We start from the raw sequence: 22,779 nt of genomic DNA, 5'->3' as shown, positions 1-22,779 counted from the left end.
ATGTTTAAAAAAACCCCCAAAAAAAACAATAATAAAACTTAATAAAATGTATCTAATCCGATGTAATGACCTTTTCTCCCCCTTTTGAACAACCTATTTTTAAGATTTGATGCAATCCATTGGTCAAAAACCAATCAGGAGCCTATTGCACAAAACTAGGATAAGGGATTAAGCTGGGATATCTTGGTTATTCTGGCTCAATTTATCCGTGATCCGGTTGCACAAAAGCGGGATAGTGGACAGCGGGATATGTTATGACATAAGTTACCATGGAGATTTATTCTGCGGAGCTAGCCTGCTTCAGACCAGGCTAAGTTCCAGGATCTATTTAATCTCATCCCTTATCTCAGTCAGCGGTCACCACAAACGGAAACCAATAGTTATTCCACTGCCCACTGCACATTGTTATCACATTCAACCAGACCCACTGTCATTATTTAAACATTTGTGATCATTAATTGCAATCATTTTAGATAAATGATGATTTTAGATGATTTTGCAATCATTAGATAATTTACAGTTTTCCATAGACTATATATAAAATACACATCCCATATAAATATAAATACACATGAAAGAGTAACATGATGTTCCTTTATTGAATAAGGATAAATCAAAGCAAGTAAACCATGAGCTCCTTTCAAAACTGAAGTCACACAGTGACTCTACAAGATAGAAAGCACGGGATCAAAGCATATCATACAACACAAGAATAAATACACATTCAAAGGTCTGTATATGATACACCCCGCATGTCTGCACACTGAAATAAATGCAGGACAAATCCATACACAACAAATGAACAGACAAATGAATGGATGCAGCAGCCTCCCTGCAAGCTTGTATACACACAGTATACAGCACAAACATCATAAGAGGCCAAATCAATTTAAATTGAATAAAAAAAACACAAATTCCTCTGCCAATGCAGGCCATATTTAACTGAAATTCACAGCACGCGTCTCTGCCACTGCAGGACATATTTAACTTAAATTTAATGCATGCATGTTAACTAAAATAATTTAACACATATTGGTCCCTGACCAGCCGACCACTGTCGTCATCGGGGAAGATGGCAGGATTGTCACAGTCCATGTGTGATGGCACTCTGCGGGCCCTCTCCTTCCTCAGGCAGGCCACATTGTGGAGGACAGCACAGGCCATAGTGATGTCACATACCCTTAAAGGGCTGACCCTTAAGTGGTTAAGACAGTGAAAGCGTGCCTTCAGGAGGCCAAAGGTCATTTCGATCCTGGCCCTTGTCCTGGCATGGGCATGATTATAGGCCTGCTGTGCTTCCTGAGGGTCTATGTATGGTGTGAGGAGAAAAGGCTGGCAGGCATACCCCCTGTCCCCCAGCAACACACCAGAGAATTCACCTGTCAATACAAAATCTCATCATCACAACCTCATAAATAAAGTGACATTCTTGACACAGCCATGATGTAAAAAGCGGTTATTAACAGAGGTTGTGTGGCTCACCTTGTGATAGGCGCTGATAGATTCCAGAGGTCTGAAAGACTCGGGAGTCATGGACCGGGCCGGGCCACTTTGCCACAACATTGCTGATCAAATAGTCAGCATTGCAAACCATCTGAAATGATAAGATGAAGACTATTAAACCAATTAATGCACATCACAAGCAATGCACAGTGTTCATTAATCGACAATATCAAAACGTAATGTTCACCTGAACATTAATGCTGTGAAAGGATTTCCTATTCACAAAATCGGGGGATTATATATATATATGTATATATATATATATATATATATATATATATATATATATATATATACACACACACATACATACATATACATACATATATATATATATATATATATATATATATATATATATATATATTCTATATATATTCTTATGATCAATCAGCATACACATGGAGCATGAGGAGCAAACATAAGATAAGGTAAGATAAGATAAGATAAGAGGAACTTTATTTATCCCAAAGGGAAATTCAATTACGTCAGTGAGCTCATGTATTTATCAAAGAGTTATACAGTCTGATGGAGTTACATTTACACAATTTCACTCACATCTGCAGTCAATTTCAGTTACAATTTCAACTGATTCATAATCAGAGTACAACTACGTTTTCGGAGATGTTAATTAACTATTTGGATTGTAATTGTGATGGCTTCAGCGGAGCAGTGAGTGTGTATTTGTGCACTACTTACGCATTCAGGCCGTCTGCAACTTTGCCACGCTTTCGTTGTTTTATTACTGTGGCGGTGTTGCCTTTCTTTATGATTTGATCCTTTACCGCTTCGTAAGCCTCCATGAGGATTTCTGCTTCCGACGGGGTAAAGTATGCTGCTCTCGTTGCCATGGTGAATCGGTGAATCTGTGATCGATGGCGGGGTCTATTTGAGGAAGCCGCGTGCGCGCACTGATCCAGGATTGGTTTCACCTGGTTTGATGAATCCGTGTCTGCTCATCCTGGCTTGGTCTTTGTGCAGCCAATTAAGCCTGGACGTTCTTGTTTTGGATTCGTTGAACCCAGCTCAGTCATTTGTCCTGGATGTCTGAATCCTACTTTTGTGCAACGGGCCCCAGATTGCCTCTGAGTGACTGTGCCCATATCACACAAGAGACTGCGGGACAGGAACGTGACATTATACACAGCACAACAGCAGGTGGCAGTATACATATTTGTAAACTACCAAAGAAGAAGAGGAGCAAGCAACCTTCCGCTTTGCCTTTGAAGTAAGGTTACAAAACCAAAGCTGAGCCCAGGAAATATTCCCAGCAGTCAGGGCTTGAATTTACATTGCGTTGCGGCGAATGGGGTTAAACAAGTTCTGCAGTCTGAACAGTTCCGATCCATTCTGGGTGAGTTTATTTTCACGACCTTCATGTCTGTTCCTTAATCATTTAACTCTGTCCGCTTGTTGTTATTGGCTACCGGCAACACACATGCTAGTAGAGCTAACTTTGCCCCGGTATGTAACATTTACCTGCCGAGGTCAACTGATATTACTTTGCAACTAACATTATCCTCCGTAACAGAATCCTGGCTTCGCTGAATTACGTCAACCAGCTTAAAGTTCATTTATACTTGTGCGCTGAATCGACGCCGTAGCTACGTAACCTAACATTACGCGGTAGCCTGACACGCACCTCCCCAAGAATTGTAACTACGTTACATGCAGACTGACTGTTTCTGTAACGTTATTCTGACACCTTTTCCCTCAGTGGAAACGAAGCTTGTATTTACTTGTATTTCACAGATAAGAAACAATAAATTGTGAAGATAGTAAAGCCTCCACAAAATAGCATTTTAACGCGCAATTTATAGTTTTCCGATGAATCGACGCGTAGCTTATGGCGTAGGCTCCATGTCGATTTGGAGCCTACTCTGGCGTCAGCTACGCCATAGCCCAACGTGCACTTCCCCAGTTATAACTACATGTCGCAGTGATGCAGACCTCCGGTCTGACGCTGTATACTGACACCATTTCCCTCAGTGGAAATGGAGCTTTTATTTACTTTTAGTTCACAGATAAGAAACAAAATTTTTAAGACAGTAAGGCCTCCACTAAAATAGCCTTTTAAGTCTTGTCTGTGACTTATCCTTCAGGGATTTATACTTCGGGATTTATCCAGGTTTCATATGAGAAGAGGGAAAGATTGCTGGCTGCTAGGCTAATTAATACAATGTAAAATGCCATAGGCTTGTGCTGATAACGTTAGCATGTTGTTTAAAAAACGTTTTTAGTACAGGACAGTTGTTTTGTCAGTAGCTATGTTTCCATACAAAAGTGATTCGAATTGGGAAATCATTGGGAAATGCGCATTTAAAGAAATGGGAATCCTGTGTGTTTCCATTAAATGTATGGACTTTGGTGAAAACTACGAACTTGCGTGAGTTTTCCGCAGAACCGGAAACAAAACAAGTCTCGCATTCTTCTTCTATGTTTTTTGGTGGTTGGCAACCAGCTTGTAAATGCATTACCGCCTTCCCGAGTTGGAGTGTGGATATCACCATGGAGAGAGGTACGCTACATCAGACTTAATTCGAACATAACTGTTTCCATCCCCCGTTTTGCGAATCAACATTTTTTCGAATCAACCAAAACCCGGCTAAAGCAAGCGTATTTTAGTTTGTATGAATCAGGGGATTTTAATTTTAATTTTGGCGTTTCCATCATAATTTTCCGATGCAGTACTTCTAGATGCCCATCTAAACAGGCTGATGGAAACATGGCTAGTGAACCTTGTGAGTTGTAATGGAGCCAAACTGTGTGCCGTTACCTTTGTGAAATGTTGCAGTTGTCCCTGGTTTTATATGAGAAGAGGAAAAGATCGCTAGTTGCTAGGCTAATTTATACAATGTAAAATGTGATAGGCTTGTGCTCATAACGTTAACATATTGTATTTGTGGGGAAAATGTGTCCGGATTAACACAAGTAGAGTTTTTCAGGAGTATCTAGCGACGAGGTGAATATTTATTTAGGAATCTAAACCATGTTATGATATGTTATAGCTTATCAGTGAGATATAGGTTATCTGTGAGATATATGTTAGGAGTGTTTTATTTCTAATTGTTTTGGTAACACAAGCATTAGCGTAATGCTAAAATAACATGTTTTATGTGATAGTCACGGCACAGTGCGGCAAATATAGGTTGGTACGATTATAATATAGGCGTTTCCAGAGTGTTCTTCCACGGGACACAGGGAGATGAGGAAGAGGGAGAGGGAGAGGAGGAAGACCAGGGAGAGGAAGGGGGTGAGGGAGTAACTTTAGAGGTGGTGCAGGAACGGCCAGGCGAAGAGGTGTGTCTCGGCTACCCAGAGAGAAGAGGAGGAGGAGGAGGAGGAGGAGAGGGTGGCAGCCTTCGCAGCAGTGCGAGAGGAATCAACAGATTAGGCTGTAGGCTAGGCTAACCATTTAGCTGTAGCTCTGGGATAACGTTAGCCAAGGCTAGGATAACGTTACCACGTAAACGTAGCTGTCACTCGAACTTAGATGAGAGGGAAAAGTAGTTGCAAACATGAAGCCAAAATGATTTTAAAATATCAGATTGAATTAAAGCTGCAAGCAGCGATGAATGGGCCCTTGCACCTTCACGCAACTCGGGGGGGGGGCTGACAGGACGCTTTCTGATGCGTCGGATCATTTCTGTCAAAGTTAGACATCGCATGCCGGAGTGACTTGGCATATCCTTGATACAGTGCTGGAATGACATATTTCACATTTTGTATCACTTCCTCTTTCCACTAGAGGGAGTTAGAGAGCACACTATTTTAGATCATGTTTTTATACATCAAATATACACCACAGCATTTAACTTTCAGATAAATCAAAAGATAAGTGTTTAATGAAGCATACTTCCCGTCGCCACAAGGTGGTATATGAGTATCAGGAAATACGGTCATATAAGTGTTTTCAGGGAAGGACTAATATGAATCATCTGAAGTTTGATGGAGATCGGACCATTTACTCCAAAGTTATAGCAATTTCCTGTTTCATGGTGAGACATCAAAATTAAACCCTCTGCAGCACACGTAGACACTAATGATATGTCATGTTTGTGAACATCAAATATAGACCACAGCATTGAAATTTCAGGTTAATCCAAATTTAAATATCTGATAAGAAGGACTTCCTTTCAACACTAGGTGGCGCTATGATTATCAGGAAATATGGTAATGAAAATGTGTTCAGGGCGGGACTAATATGAATCATATGAAGTTTGGTGGAGATTGGACTATTTATGCCAAAGCTACAGCAATTTCGTTTTTCACGGCGAGACCTCAAGATTCAACACTCGGCAGCGGGCGCGCCATTCAACATTGGGCAAATCCTGTGATAACTTTTGGTCACAACACAGTCACGCTTACATACACCAAGTTTGGAGCCAATCTGATTAAATCTGTAGGACAAGTTTGTTAATTTACAAGCCCTGGAAATGGGCAAAAATGCACAAAAGTGGCACGAGTAAATTCAAAACAGTGGACTTCCTATTGGGTTTGGAGCATGGCTCCAAGAGGCTTTTTTGTACGTGATAGAGTGTTACAGGTGCCTACCAAGTTTCATACAGGCAAGTCAAACCAGCTTTGGGGGCTGCTTAATTGAAATATTCTAGGGGGCGCTGTTGAGCCATCTTGGTGCATCAAAGCACAAAAATCACATCAGACAACAGGACTTGCGACCTGTGATGTGTATGCCACATTTGGTGAGTTTTCAAACATCCCTTGTCCCTTCAAAACAACATCGTGTTTGATGGCGAACAGGGCGGCGCCACGGTGACAGCCTTTGATGAAAACTCAAAAGCTTCATTTCTAAGTATCATCAAGGTCTAAGGACTTAGACCAGCAAGTTTGAGGTGGGTCTGATTAACCTGCTAGAAGAGGGACATCAAAGAATGTATAAAGTAGCTTTCTGTTGCCAGTAGGTGGAGCTATGGGTACGCTACGGTGATTCAAAATTCCTCTGTAGATGTGTTCAGGGCTGGACTGTCATCATATGTGTGAAGTTTTGGCAAGATATTCCCACGTGGAGTCAAGTTACAGCACCATTTATCATCATGGCAAAACATTAAAGTTCGCTGCCAGGCCATGGCCACGCCCTTCGACGAAAACTTACAGTTTCCACAATAAAGCATCATCGTCTTATGACTTTTTTCACCAAGTTTGAGATGGATCTGGTCAATTCTGTAGGAGATGTACACTGCCTGGCCAAAAAAAAAGTCACCACCAAAAAAAAAGGTCATACACTCTAATATTTCGTTGGACCGCCTTTAGCTTTGATTACAGCACACATTCGCTGTGGCATTGTTTCGATAAGCTTCTGCAATGTCACAAGATTTATTTCCATCCAGTGTTGCATTAATTTTTCACCAAAATCTTGCATTGATGATGGTAGAGTCTGACCGCTGCGCAAAGCCTTCTCCAGCACATCCCAAAGATTCTCAATGGGGTTAAGGTCTGGACTCTGTGGTGGCCAATCCATGTGTGAAAATGATGTCTCATGCTCCCTCAACCAGTCTTTCACAATTTGAGCCCGATGAATCCTGGCATTGTCATCTTGGAATATGCCCGTGCCATCAGGGAAGAAAAAATCCATTGATGGAATAACCTGGTCATTCAGTATATTCAGGTAGTCAGCTGACCTCATTCTTTGAGCACATACTGTTGCTGAACCTAGACCTGACCAACTGCAGCAACCCCAGATCATAACACTGCCCCCACAGGCTTGTACAGTAGGCACTAGGCATGATGGGTGCATCACTTCATCTGCCTCTCTTCTTACCCTGATGCGCCCATCACTCTGGAACAGGGTAAATCTGGACTCATCAGACCACATGACCTTCTTCCATTGCTCCAGAGTCCAATCTTTATGCTCCCTAGCAAATTGAAGCCTTTTTTTCCGGTTAGCCTCACTGATTAGTGGTTTTCTTAAGGCTACACAGCTGTTCAGTCCCAATCCGTTGAGTTCCCTTTGCATTGTGCGTGTGGAAATGCTCTTACTTTCACTATTAAACATAGCCCTGAGTTCTACTGTTGTTTTTCTTCAATTTGATCTCACCAAACGTTTAAGTGATCGCCGATCACGATCATTGAGGATTTTTTTCCGGCCACATTTCTTCCTCGAAGACGATGGGTCCCCACTATCCTTCCAGTTTTTAATAATGCGTTGGACAGTTCTTAACCCAATTTTAGTAGTTTCTGCAATCTCCTTAGATGTTTTCTCTGCTTGATGCATGCCAATGATTTGACCCTTCTCAAACAGACTAACATCTTTTCCACGACCACGGGATGTGTCTTTCGACATGGTTGTTTAGGAAATGAGAAGCAACTCATTGCACCAGTTGGGGTTAAATAACTTGTTGCCAGCTGAAAGATAATCGCCCATGCAGTAATTATCCAATAGGAGGCTTGTACCTATTTGCTTAGTTAAATCCAGGTGGTGACTTTTTTTTTGGCCAGGCAGTGTATATTAAAGTCTAAAACATGACATTTCCTGTTGCCAGTAGGGGGCGCTATATTTATCTCTAATTATTGACATGTAGATGCTTCAGGACGGGACTGGCATCAATCCTGTGAAGTCTGGGCAAGATTGGACCATGTATGCTGGAGTTATAAACTACTTCCTGTTTAGTGGCGAGACCCGTAGCTTTGACGCCATCCCACGGTCACACGCATTGACGAAAACTCAAGCTTTTGATAACTTTTCATTTTCAAGGTCTTGGGATGGGACAGATCAAGGTTTGAAGTCGATCGGATGAAATCTCTAGGACTAGTTCGTTCATTTATGACCCCTGGAAATGGGGTGTAACACTCTATCACGTACAAAAAAGCCTCTCGGAGCCATGCTCCAAACCCAACAGGAAGTCTGCTATTTTGAATTTACTTGTGCCACTTTTGTGCGTTTTTGCCCATTTCCAGGGCTTGTAAATTAACGAACTTGTCCTACAAATTTAATCAGATTTGCTCCAAACTTGGTGTATGTAAGCGTGACTATGTTGTGACCAAAAGTTATAGGATTTGCCCAATGTTGAATGACGCCCCCGCTGCCGAGCGTTGAATCTTGAGGTCTCGCCATGAAAAACTAAATTGCTGTAGCTTTGGCATAAATGGTCCAGTGTCCACCAAACTTCACATGATTCATATTAGTCCCGCCCTGAACACCTTTTCATTGCCATATTTCCTGATACTCATAGTGCCACCTAGTGGCAACAGGAAGTAGGTCTCATCAAACACTTATCTTTCGATTTATCTGAAAGTTACATGCTGTGGTGTATATTTGATGTATAAAAACATGATGTATGATTAGTGCATTCTCCAGCTCCCTCTAGTGGAAAGAGGAAGTGATACAAAATGTGAAATATGTCATTCCTGCACTGTTTCAAGGATATGCAAAGTCACACATGCATGCGCTGTCTAACTTTGACAGAAATGAACCAACATGCCAGGAGGCTTCCTGCCAGCCCCCCCGAGTTGCGTAAAGGTGCGAGGGCCCGTTTATCGCTGCTTGCAGCTTTAATTGTTATTATTACTATTCTTCTTCCTCCAAATGAATTGTTAGGTTAAACTAGCTTCAGGAGCTGTTTCCTCAAATTTTTGTAGGGGGCGCTCCGGAGCCATTTTTTGGAACCCATGCACGAGACCCTTAAAATATAAAATTTTTCACCAGTTCTGATATATCTGCAAAGTTTCATGAATTTTCGGGTATGTTAAGCCTCCCAAAAAGGCAATTCATTTGCATGAAAAATAATAGTAATAATAATAATAATAATAATAATAATACTTCTTTCAGTTTCAAAAGGGCCTTCGCCTGGCCTTGGTCGGTGCTCGGGCCCTAATAATAATAAAAAATCCTTGCATTTCAATAGGGTCCTCGCACCACAAGGTGTGAGGGCCCTAATTAAAGCTGCAAGCGAGGGCCCTAATTAAAGCTGCAAGCAGCGATGAACGGGCCCTCGCAGTCCACGCGCGTCGGGGCATGCTGCCGTCGGGGTGCGTGCATCTAGATGTCTTGTCAGCTGTAATAAATAAAATAAACGTTATCTCTTACTTACATTTCCAGTATACAGGTAGGCACCCAACCCACGTATGTATTTTTCCAAAAAGTAGAAGCTGAATACATGCCCAATAGTTGAAGGTCTTCTGACTCTTTAAAAGTTGACATGGTGTTTCTAGTTCAAAGTATGAGGGATAAGAAGAGGTTGTTTGGACTATCAAAATTCTTTTGATAACTTTTTGTCAGAAGGGTCCGCAGATGCTACATGCAAAGTTTGGTGCAAATCGGTCAAATCATCTAGGAGGAGTTCGAAAAAGTACATTTTTCATTTTTCACGATTTAGCGAATGGAAAGTTACCGTGAAAGTAGGCGTGGCTTACACCACACAATTCAGCTGAATTCAGAGAACACGTAAATTGAAGGTTTAACAATGTGCGACATATTATGTGGGAGTTATTAGCCAAAATCGTTTTTGCATTGAAAATAGCGCCACCTGCTGGTCATTTTTGGTGTGTGAGGTACAGGGGCCAGTCTATACCACCCCTATCAATTTTATTTCCATGAGTGTTATGGTGTTGGCACAGTGCCAAATATTAAATTAGATGGCCACCAGAGCGCCACCTAGTGGCGGATCGGTAAGTCCTTTGTCAGATATCCTCAGGAGGGCATTGACAATAATTATACCAAGTTTCGTGTTAATCCGCCCAACCGATGTTGAGATATAAAATACTTCAATTTAAAGAGCGCCACCTGGTGGTCATCGCCTTACATTTTGCACAGAGCCTCAGGGGCTCATGGGGAAGTAGTAAACTGAGTTTCATGTCATTCGGATACACTAATGTGGAGATATGCAACACTTCCTGTTTTGTACCAAATCTGCAGGAAGTTGCTATTTAATAACTTCAGTATTCTTTGGAATATCAGAATTCTTTTACTTTTTGTCAGAAGAGTCCACAGATGCTGTGTGCAAAGTTTCATGCCAATCGGTGAAATTGCCTGGGAGGAGTTCGAAAAAGTAGGTTTGTGACATTTTGCGAATTTGCGGAAAAAAACGGTAGGCAGAAATGGGCGTGGCCTATACCAGGAGATTCAGCACAATTCACTGAACTCGTGGATATAAGGTTTTTGAATGTGCCACAAAGTATATGGGAGTGATGACCCAAAACGCACTTTCCTTGATTATAGCGCTACCTACTGGTGACCATGTGCAACCACCCAAACATATCGAATTTTGGCTCCGGCTGGACGAATGCGGAGAGTTAGAAGCATTTTGAAATTTGGGAAAGGGGCGAAATTGGGACACGAAATGTCGGAATAATAATAATAATTAAAGCTGCAAGCAGCTGTGATCGGGCCCTCGCTCCCCCATGCAACCGTGGGGGCCTGAGGCAGTTGGGGGCTGTGGCGCAAAGCGAGAAGGGAGAAAAAACCTGGCAGGAGCGAAAAAACGCAATGTTTCGTTCATCCACTAGGTAGCGCTACGAGTGTAACCAGATGTGGCCAGGTGTGTTCACGGATGGACCCTCATCACACATGTGAAATTTCGAGCAAATCGGACAGTGCATGAAGGATTTATACCAAGTTGATGTTCCGTGGCGAAGGATGAAATGTCTCCACTATGGCCGCGGCAGTCTGCAACATGACAGGACACGTATGTCACTGTGGAGATTCATCAACTTGATCGTCATGTGGCCACAAAATGTAGTTAATCAGGTCAGGAGCTTGAGGTTGGTGTTTGTCAGTGTAAAAGATGGCATTTCCTGTTTCCACAAGGGGGCGCCATGAGCAAGATTGCCTACGAGCATATGGAGGCGTTGAGGGCGGGGCTCTTATCATGTACAGAAATTTTGAAGCAGTTTGAATGAACTATGTTGGAGAGAGAGCTGCTTGAATATGCATGGCGATGGATCAAAAATGGCAGTGCCATAGCAGTCACACCTTTTGACCTACAGACATGCAGAGCACAACTTTTGATTAGCATGGTCTCTGGATGATCTGTAAAAAAAATTGAAGTCGATTAGATGAAATCCCTAGGACTAGTTTGTTAAAATACAACATGTGGAAATGACGCCAAAATGACAAGTCAAAATCAAAATAGCCGACTTCCTGTTTGGAGTAGACCATTGGTGCCAGAGACTTTTATGTGCGTCTGGACAACATACACGTGTACCAATTTTCATGTTCTAACTCCAAAAAAACCCCTATGGGGAGGGGTTTTTGAAAACTGCAAGGGGGTGCTATAGAGGCATTTTGTCCCCCCCATGGGCAACGCCCCTATCAGATGCAAGAGCTCGCCATTCTTGACCTGTGTATCAATTTTCATGAGGATATGAGGTCGCTGAAGCCATCAAAAAGCCAAACGTATTTGGTGGTGAGGGAGGCGCCATAGCAGCCACGCCCCTTGACATAGAGAAAAGCTTTTAACAACTTTTGATCAGCATGGTCTCTGGATGATCTATAAAAAATTTGAAGTCGATTGGATGAAATCCCTAGGACTAGTTTGTTAAAATACAACATGTGGAAATCACGCCAAAATGACAAGTCAAAATCAAAATGGCCGACTTCTTGTTTGGAGTAGACCATTGGTGCCAGAGACTTTTATGTGCGTCTGGACAACATACACATGTGTACCAATTTTCATGTTCCTACTCCAAAAAAAACCCTATGGGGAGGGGTTTTTGAAAATTTCAATGGGACACTATAGAGGCATTTTGTCCCCCCCATGGGCAACAGCCCTATCAGATGTAAGAGCTCGCCATTCTTGACCTGTGTATCAATTTCGTGAGGATATGAGGTCGCTGAAGCCATCAAAACTGATTTGGTGGCAAGGGCGGCGTCATAGCCGCCACACCCCTTGACATAGAGAAAAGCTTTTAACAACTTTTGATCAGCATGGTCTGTGGATGATCTGTAAAAAATTTGAAGTCGATTGGATGAAATCCCTAGGACTAGTTTGTTAAAAAAACAACATGTGGAAATCACGCCAAAATGACAAGTCAAAATCAAAATGGCCGACTTCTTGTTTGGAGTAGACCATTGGTGCCAGAGACTTTTATGTGCGTCTGGACAACATACACATGTGTACCAATTTTCATGTTCCTACTCCAAAAAAAACCCTATGGGGAGGGGTTTTTGAAAATTTCAATGGGACACTATAGAGGCATTTTGTCCCCCCCATGGGCAACAGCCCTATCAGATGTAAGAGCTCGCCATTCTTGACCTGTGTATCAATTTCGTGAGGATATGAGGTCGCTGAAGCCATCAAAACTGATTTGGTGGCGAGGGCGGCGTCATAGCCGCCACACCCCTTGACATAGAGAAAAGCTTTTAATAACTTTTGATCAGCATGGTCTCAGGGGCTGAGGCTGCCGAGCAACCAGGGGCTGCGGGGAGATCCAGAGCAGGCATGGATTGGTGGTGTAAATGTGGGGCTTACAGGCCACTTTATTAGGTACACCTGTGCAATCTAATACAATCCCGTATAACAGCTCTGCCACACATTGTACATTTACAAAGCTTTTACTTTTTCAGCTTTTGTCAGAAAGATGATTATTCTACTTTATTATTGAGGTCGTAGTGGGTGGTGTTGGTTTACTGGAGTGCAATATATTTAAAAGTGTTCCTAATATTTGTCCCCCTCAATTAGACAAAATTAGGAGGCCACCCCAGTACACCACTACCATTCACTATGACCTCAATAATAAACAAAGTAGAACCACCGCTTCCTAGACGATGTCAACAATAACCGAAAATGTATACGCTTCGGGGAAGAAAATCATGGTATAGTCGTTCTACTGGATTGCATTAGATTAGACAGGTGTACACAAAGTGGCCAGTGACTGTATGTTACATACATACAGTATTTCCTCAAATAGTAGCCGGGGCCACTATTAACAAAAAAATAATTTGGGACCAGGCGACAAATAGGGGCAGGCTACTGTTTGAAGGAGGCTTTTAATAAAAGAAAAAAAAAATCACAGCCAAATTTGAAAATACAAATACTGTATTTTTTTTAATTGAAACAGCAGAAATATTTATGTAAACTTGTCTTTATAGTATTTTTTTTTCTAGTATTACAAATAAAGTACTGTATTATTTACAGTAACTAGGGATGTCCCGATCCAGCTTTTTCACTTCCGATCCGATACCGATATTACAGCCTTGAGTTTTGGCCGATACCGATCCAATCCAAGCGCCTATTATACATATTCACTTATTTTGTTGTCAGTCATGTTAGAAAAGGTTTGATCAAGCAATATTACTCTAACAAGAACAACTACTTAATCAGGTTAGTTAGAATGATCCACAACAGTTAGTATGAGAAACTGACCTGTTTATTGTTAACAGGGTTAAATAAACAAACTTTAAACTTGAACATTAACATTAAATAAAAAATACAGCTGGTTTGCTCTGGCTGCTTTGGCCCCTTAATAAATAGAAGATAAATCAACACATGAAATCTTTAAAATGTCTAACATTGAAATTAAAATAGCAGCAAGACTCCACACACTTGTGCTTTGGCCCCCTAATAAATAAAAAATAGATTAACACCACAAGACATTGTTGACATTTAACAAACAATGCAGCCTTTCCTTTTCAGTTATTTTAGTAGTCAGTGCCAGCCTGGTGCACAGGCACACAATATTGTACAACTGTTTAAACAAGCAATAGTCCATCCATGGCTCCAATTTCACTAATTGTGCCCAAAACAATGCCATCAGTGCTCTTTGAACAGTAAGCGTGTAAACCAAATAAAAATATCACTCTCAAAAAAACAGAGCAGAAAACAAATAGTCAGTTAACTAAATTGACCGCTACTCTTCCTACCCTTCCCTCCGTGTGTGTCTGCCGCATGGTCTGCCGTATGCATGCTGGCCTGGTGGATTAATAGTAAGAGCTGGAGCGGATCACTGGAATGGACTGCTTGAATCGCGGAGCGCTGGGCTGCCCCCCCCCCCCCCCCAAAACTCCCCAACCCCCCACCTCTCCCCACCCCCCACGGTACGATACCAGTCAAAGTATCACGGTTCTGAGTAGTATCACGAAACCACGGTAAGAATGAGGCAGATGTGCCTTTTGTCATTTTATAAAAAGATAAGTCACTTTTCTATAATACATCACTGATATTTCAATGGAATAAATTAATTATTGACTTATTCATACTTCAAAAACAGCATCAATAAGTGATTAACCCTATGGGCCCTAGGAGTTTTTGGGGTATTTTTACTGCCTTTACTTTTAAGCTCATATCACAGTCATTATAAAGGCTACATACACATGCTATATCTTGTTTTTTTTTTCAGGACAATGTGGGTTATCCAGATTTGCCATCATTTCATGTCCTTCTATGTGCCTGTATTTTATATAAATTTTTATATCAATGAAAAAAACAAATCTGTGTTATTAAATTCTTACATTTTTACATGTATCTCAGCATAGCAAGTTGGAAAATGACATATTCTGCCATATCTGAAGAGGGGAGACTCTCTGGAATCTGGCATTATAAGAACCATGATGGTTCTGTCCAAAACATGTGGTTTGTGCCAGGCTGACATGATTGCCAGTATTTTTTCATTATTGCAAGAAATTCCATTGACTCATTCACAAGTCAAAAATGTGTTTTATCTGAAAGAAACATGCAATATTTACATTTAAGATCATAGAAAAATAGTCAACCAAGTGCAATGATGTCCTCCAAGATAACATTTGCCACTTTGTTTGCAGTAAACAAAAATTTGGGCATGGGGGGGGGGGGGGGGCACGTGTCCCCCTCAATGTATATGGTGACTACGGCCCTGTCATGCATGCATAATTAGGCTGCAGTTGTCTGGGTGCGCAAAGGTGAAGTGGCTGGTCTTGTCATACAAAGTTTGATGGAGTGTCAACTGGACAATATGGAGATATTTGCATCTTGAAAGCTGGACTACAAGTGTGGATAGACAGCGAGAAACACATGCAAGCCTAAGACGTGGTAAGATACGATATTCCTCACTATATGAAGTGACTGATAACAAGATCTGTATAATAGGTTGTAAAGAAATTCGTCAGGTTTTTATTTTGTAGACAGTTAATCTGTATTTATAGCATGATGGGATGACAGCACAATGATGTGTGATATCATTGGAAAGCTCTGCTCCTGCGCTTTCATGTGACATGTGTGGTGTTTCTGTGCGATGCTGCATTCGCGAGTAATCCATCCAACAGTAATGTGTGTGCAGAGCTATATGAAAGCTCTGTTATACATAATTTTAGTGTAAATTTATCTTTTTTTTTTCGCTGTGAAAACATTGGACTACTGACAAGTGCTTGGTCTTGTCGGAAAGCTATGATTCCACTGTTTCATGTGTGGCTTCTCGCTATGATGCACAGTCACGGTGAAAATCCACAGAGAAGAACAGGTGTGAATTTGGACGGACTATGCGTTGTTCGGGCCCATAGGGTTAAAGAGCCTGTAACCGTAACAACTGTGTGGCACACACTCAGTGCTTTGGTTATAAATAATGTCGGGCTCGGTTCGGGTTCGAACAGAAATATGCGGCTGTGCCGCACTCTAACACACACACACAAACACACGGAAAACCGGACATTATCAGTTTATAAAAAAAATCCGGACGCCCCAGACAGGACGTGAAAAGTGGACATGTCCGAGCAAAAGAGGACGTTTGGTCAGCCTAACGCCGTTAACGTTACCTAACACAAAGAGAAATGTTAACAGTTCGTTTCTCCTCTGACACGCCACATACCTGTGTGCCACGGCTCGGTTGTCCAGGTACTGGGCAGTCATGACACCAACGAAAGAGGAAATTACTGGACCTGGAGACGGTAAGCCGTTATCTTGGGTTGTCAGCTACTCTCATGTTCCCTCCTTTTGTGAAGGTCTTGTTGCTGTCCTTTGCATACCAGACGTCATATGCCCCGCGGCGTATTCCCCCGACATTTGTTCGGAATATTTCAAAACGTCTATCTTTAAATGAACACTGAAGTTGCGTCTTGTCGCCATCTTATCTGTTTACAATCAGCTGAGAGTGCGCAACTGCGCATGTGCGGTCTCTTGTTTTTATGACGGTAGCGTCAGGAGCAGCCAAAGACCACCTGGTGGCAAGACAGTTATCTACCAGTGTTCATAAACAAAAGAATATTGGTCATGGCCGAAATAAAGATAAAGATAGATAATTATATACAGTTAATGCGTTCAAGGTCTTCTGACTCTTTAAAAGTTGACATGGTGTCTCTAGCTCAAAGTATGAGGGACAAGAAGAGGTTGAAAGTCGATGAGTTTTGAAGAGGATTTGAAGATTTTCCAATATACTTCCATTCACATTAATTAGGCATGTGGCATGTGTCACTGGCATGTGTCAACAACGTCCAGTTGTTGACACAACAATAAACTGCTACTCACCGGAGACAGATGAACAGATGCTCCACAGCTGAAATGGAGCGCCTGTAGTTGGTGTCCTGCCGGGAGATCCTGGCGCCAACCCTCGCCGACAGGTCCTCAAACTGGGCCCCAGTCAGCCTGAAGTACCGCTGAAAGCGGCTATCATCCAGACGGAGTTCCTGGAGGAGGTGGTGAAACTCGCCGAGCTGGATGCGCTTATGTAGGATAGGGTGAACCCAAAAACGACGGCGTTTGGCCCTCCGATGCTTCTGGGACTTCCAGAGCAGGTACAAAGCAGCGATGGCGGTTATCTCAGCCATGGTCGTCAGTGACGTCTTGATGCCCTGACGTCCAGTTGTTGATGCTGAGATGGACGAGAAACTTATCATTGCGGTGTGCGGCTACCTGGAGCTATATGATACTACGTGTCTACTCTACAGAGACCGCAACGAAAAGGAGCAGGCTTGGGTGAAAGTCGCCGAGGAGACTGGTCTACATGGTAAGTTCTGTAAATACGTGTCCTTAATTAGTTTGCAGAATGGTTGTACTATGAACGTTAGCACTAGCTTAGCTCCAGTTAGCACAGCCGGCTTCCCTGCTACTTGCGCGAATGACGCGATAATGCGAATTAACAAAATGGTCAGGCGTCTAAACTTAGGCGTTACGCGCGGCGCGTTACGAGCGAGTAATTCGCTTCACTCGCGCCCGGTATGAACGCTACATCAGAATGTCACTTTTATAGAATTGGCTTCTTTATTTTGTAATGTGTGATTAATGTCTACATCAACAAATGTTAACCGTAGAATCGTATCAAATCGTATCAAATCGTTCTGTATTAAAAATATATCGTTTTTGAATCGTATCGTAACCCGTGTATCTAGATACGTATCGAATCGTCTATCACAGAGAGATTCCCAACCCTATAAAATGCTATAGGCTGGCGCTATGGTGTATATTGGAAAACGTGTTTAGTGTGACAGTTGTTTTGTCGGTGACTTTATATGAGAAGAAGGAAAATCGCTAGCTGCTAGGCTAATTTATACAATGTAAAATGCCATAGGCTGGCACAAATAACGTTAGCATGTTGTATTTGCTTGGAAAACGTGTTTAGTATAATAAGACAGTTGTTTTGTTGGTGAATCCTGTGAGTTGTAATGGAGCCAAATATTGTGCCATTTAGGGATGTAACAATTACCGGTAAAATGATAAACTGCAGTAAAATTCATGAGGGTTAGTATTACCATTTCAAATTTTAATTATCATTAAAACCAGATTACCGCACTTTGACAAACTCACGGTGATACTGCTCATTACCTGGAACAGCAGCAGCAGTAGTCCCTCAGACACAGGCGTGCATGCGCAGTTTGTTCGCAGTATGTTTGGCCTCTGAAAACATTGCGGAAGGCACCCGCACGGACAGTGCTCCGGAGATTTTTTCCCCCTCTAAAAGGACAAAGTCTGAAGTCTGGACGTATTTTGGATTTTATAAGGATGCTGAGGGGAAACTAATTGAACATAGTCACCCTGTCTGCAGAAAATGCAGAAAAAAAGTCTCTGTGAAGGGGGGGTAACACTTCAAATTTGATGAGCCATCTCAGTGACCACCACCCACAACTATACAGCGAGTGTACCTGTGCCTGGTACACACTATACGACTTTTCTGCCCGTTCTGAAAGTCACTCTGTCACATTACACAATTGTGGAGTCATAAAATCGTGCCATGACTTGGCCGACAGACATGACACACAACACGATGGTACACACCAATTATCCCCGGTCGTCTTTCACAACATGCGTGATGTCATCAGGTTATTCTTGTTCTATTTTTATTACTTTTACTATTATTTCAGTCACTGTGTCTGTTGATGTGCCAGCCAAAATGTTGCTGTGGTGACCTAAAAAACGAATCCTCCACAACAAGTTCCTACAAATGTTTCACAATAAAAGTCTATTTAGAAAATGGAGGGATTCTCTCATCTGAGGTTATAAAGGGGCTTTTAATCTGAAACAAATTCAGGGAGTGTTGAGTTTGAAATGACGACACAATGCATTAACTTTATGAAGCCAACAGGAGCGGAATAAAAAAATATAAAAACAGAGGGAATGATAAATAACGGACCGTCTGTAATAGGGATGGGAATTGCTAGGATTTGATTGATGTCAATGCCATTATCGATTCTGCTTATCGATCCGATTCTTTATCAATTCCCTTATCGATTCCTAAAATGGAACAAATGAAAGAGTATTTGTACAGCATTTGTTTTCATCTACGTCAAAGAACGTTACAGAATCTGTTAGTGTTGTCACGGTACCAAAATTGGGACCCACGGTACGATACCAGTGAAAGTATCACGGTTCTGAGTAGGGCTGTACCCAAATATTCGGATATTTGTTTCTATGGGTAGGTATTCATTATGAAAATTTGGTATTCGATATTCGTTTTTTTTTTTTTTATTTACTTTTTTAAATTTTTTTATTTTTTTATTTATTTATTTTTTTAACATTTTTTTGGTGCTAAATGTAGTCTTTTTGTTGTTGGTAAATGTAGGTTATCAATAAAAATCAAAACTTTTAAATTGCATTGTTAAAAATGTGAAAATATAGTATAGCCTACCAACTGAGCTTGTGCGCATGGCACTCTTGAGCGCATCCGTCTGAGGCTGTGGATCAGTGCCAAGTTTTACCACTTCATCACTATTCCCTCTAACTTGTAGCTGTTTTTTCGTTATCTTTTGAATTTAATATCAATTATAGAACCCTTTTTGTCAACGTTTGTTTCCCCCGTTTTGTACAATAAATTATTGTTTAAAGTTTCAACAAGTTTCTTTTGGAGTGCGTGACACAAGTGTGTTTTGAAAAAGACCACGGACTGTCACCTGCTCAACGCATCAGTACCTTCGGATGCCATGACAGTAATAGCCAATAATGTCAAAAGGAAATTTATGAATTGTTGAATCTACGCCGTAGCCTACACCGTAGCCTGACATACACCTCCCCAGAACTATACACGTCACGGCGACGCAGACCTCCTGTCTGTTTCTGAAACTATTCCTCTTGGCAGAAACTAAGCTTGTATTTACTTTTATTTCACAGATAAGACACAGTATATTGAATCGAATTTTTTAGCCTATTACACTGTGCAGCCTGTTAGGCTGCAATGATAAAATTCTTTTCATTGTTTTTACAGACTATACCTGTACATATTTCTGTATCATGATTTGGTTGAATATTATTTCTGGCCTACACAGTTCAAGTAACATTTTAATAGGCCTAACTATCAATAACTATTTTACACGTTCAAAAACTTGCTTAAATGATTTCAGTGTGTGTATATAAGTACTTTTGAACATTTTGAGCACATTTCAATAATACTAATAATGATAATAATAATGATAACTGTGATAATTTTGGTCATTATAACCGTGATACGAAATTTTCATACCGTTACATCTCTAGTGCCGTTACCTTTGGTAAATGTTGCTGTTTTGTATTCAACAATACAGAAATAATATTCAACCAATTCCTTCCCAGGAACACGCCTGCAAAGTCTGCGAGTCCACAGGTCTGCAAGTCTCATGAAGTCCAGACATTTGGATTCACCCCCTATTGTTTTTTTTTCCTGTTCACTGCTACGCAATACAACAGCTTCCCAGGATAGTGAAGGAATACGCCGCCGTACTCTTCCTGTGATTTGCTTGATGCCTTCGTTAGTTGGATTGTTTAGGTTTAGCCAAAAGGAGTGGTGTTGGTCAAGCCCGGTTGTGACCAGACCACTGATTTGTGACGAGATGAACAGTTTTTGAACGTTGCAGAAAAAAGTTGCACTGCACTCTATGTGCTTATGCCCTGCCCCCACACACACATTGTCATTGAGTGATTAATTGGCGCTGGTTATTTATATTATTGTAGCATATTGATTATGAATACAGTCAAATATATCCTCATTTTGTTTCTGTTTTTCACTGTTTCATCACTACTTCAAATGCAAATATAGCCAGTATCTCACTATCCTATTCACCTACAAAATAAGCCTGAAAAGCTGGATTCAGAACTGAAGTCAATCAATCAATCAATCAATCAATCAATTTTATTTATAAAGCCCAATATCACAAATCACAGTTTGCCTCACAGGGCTTTACAGCATACGACATCCCTCTGTCCTTAGGACCCTCACAACGGATAAGGAAAAACTCCCCAAAAAAAACCCTTTAACCGGGGGAAAAAAAACCAGAAACCTCAGGAAGAGCAACTGAGGAGGGATCCCTCTTCCAGGACGGACAGACGTGCAATAGATGTCGTACAGAACAGATCAACATGATAAATTAACAGAAATCCGTATGTCACTATGAGACAGGAAGAGAGAAAAAGACAGAGAGGAGGACAGTCGGTAATGACAGTAGCTTACAACATCAATTAAAGTAATAGTATTATAATTATAATTCTGGCTGTTGTGGTACAATATGTTGAAAGTATATATTAATATCTGATAGTGTACATATGTGACAATAATCATATGTGTATAATAACAGTAGAAGTATGACTAATGATAACAGCAGCAGCAGGAGGCATCTGGCAGGACCACAGCAGCAGCACAACCACACACGTCACACCATCCAGGCACCGCTGCAATATAAGTTAACCTGAGAGACAGTGGAGCACAAAGGCTCCGGAGAAGAAGCTGAGTTAGTGACATGCAGGATAGCTGAGTTAGCAAGATGCAGTAACAGGACACGAGAGAGAGAGAGAGAAGGAGAGAAGGTGTCTGGTGTATTATAGGGGGTCCCCCGGCAGACTAGGCCTAAGTCAGCCTAACTAGGGGCTGGTACAAGCCGAGCCTGAGCCAGCCCTAACTATAAGCTTTATCAAAGAGGAAAGTCTTAAGTCTAGTCTTAAATGTGGAGACGGTGTCTGCCTCCCGGACTGCAACAGGAAGATGATTCCACAGGAGAGGAGCCTGATAGCTGAAGGCTCTGGCTCCTGATCTACTTTTGGAGACTTTAGGGACCACGAGCAACCCTGCATTCTCAGAGCGCAGTGTTCTGGTGGGATAATATGGCACTATGAGCTCTCTAAGATATGACGGAGCCTGACCATTTAGAGCTTTATAAGTTAACAGTAGGATTTTAAATTCAATTCTGGATTTTACAGGGAGCCAATGCAGAGAAGCTAAAACAGGAGAAATATGATCTTGTTAGTTCCTGTTAGTACACATGCTACTGCATTCTGAATTAGCTGGAGAGTTTTTAAGGACTTACTAGAGCTATCTGATAATAGAGAGTTACAGTAATCCAGCTTTGAGGTAACGAAAGCGTGGACCAATTTTTCTGCATCTTTTCGGGTCAGGATAGGCCTAATTTTCGCAATATTACGCAGATGAAAAAATGCAGTCCGTGAGGTTTGTTTTAAATGAGAATTAAAAGACAAATCTTGATCAAATATTACTCCGAGGTTTCTTACTGTAGTGCTAGAGGCCAGAGCAATGCCATCTAGAGAAACTATGTCATCAGATAAAGAGTCTCTGAGTTGTTTGGGGCCAAGAACAATAACTTCAGTTTTGTCTGAATTTAACATCAGGAAATTGGTGCTCATCCAAGTTTTTATGTCTTTAAGGCAGTTATGGAGTTTAGTTAATTGATTACTTTCTTCTGGCTTCATCGATAAATACAACTGTGTATCATCCGCATAACAATGGAAATTTATAGAGTGATTTCTAATGATGTTACCTAAAGGAAGCATATATAGAGTAAATAGGATTGGTCCAAGCACAGAACCAGAACTCCAAAACAAACTTTAGTACATAAGGATGATTCATTATGAACGTCAACAAACTGAAAACGATCAGATAAATAAGATTTAAACCAGCTTAGTGCAGAACCTTTTAGGCCAATTAAGTGATCCAGTCTCTGCA

At 41.4% G+C, this 22,779-nt stretch overlaps 1 protein-coding gene and 1 long non-coding RNA gene across 3 annotated transcripts in view; one reads left to right on the top strand and one right to left on the bottom strand.

The window, feature by feature from the left end:
• Positions 1-639: 639 nt before the first annotated feature.
• Positions 640-2,696, bottom strand: LOC117268269 (uncharacterized). The gene is made up of 3 exons (XR_013487970.1): positions 2,203-2,696; positions 1,483-1,594; positions 640-1,379 (listed from the first exon to the last, which is right to left on the bottom strand). It is a non-coding gene; the product is annotated as an uncharacterized LOC117268269 (long non-coding RNA).
• abcc1 (ATP binding cassette subfamily C member 1 (ABCC1 blood group)) overlaps positions 2,696-22,779 on the top strand; it is a 109,574-nt gene continuing 89,490 nt past the window's right edge. For both annotated transcript variants that reach the window (XR_013487967.1, XM_033644634.2), the window contains exon 1: positions 2,696-2,857. Coding sequence is in view for 1 of the 2 variants with exons in the window: in XM_033644634.2 (XP_033500525.1) it covers positions 2,810-2,857 (48 nt within the window). In the remaining variant the exon portion in view is untranslated. The remainder of the gene's footprint in view (positions 2,858-22,779) is intronic.

The sequence above is a fragment of the Epinephelus lanceolatus genome, chromosome 18, assembly GCF_041903045.1.
Source record: "Epinephelus lanceolatus isolate andai-2023 chromosome 18, ASM4190304v1, whole genome shotgun sequence".
NCBI lineage: Eukaryota > Metazoa > Chordata > Actinopteri > Perciformes > Serranidae > Epinephelus > Epinephelus lanceolatus.
The sequence above is the reverse complement of the archived record's forward strand: the minus strand, read 5'-3'. Positions and strand labels throughout refer to the sequence as shown.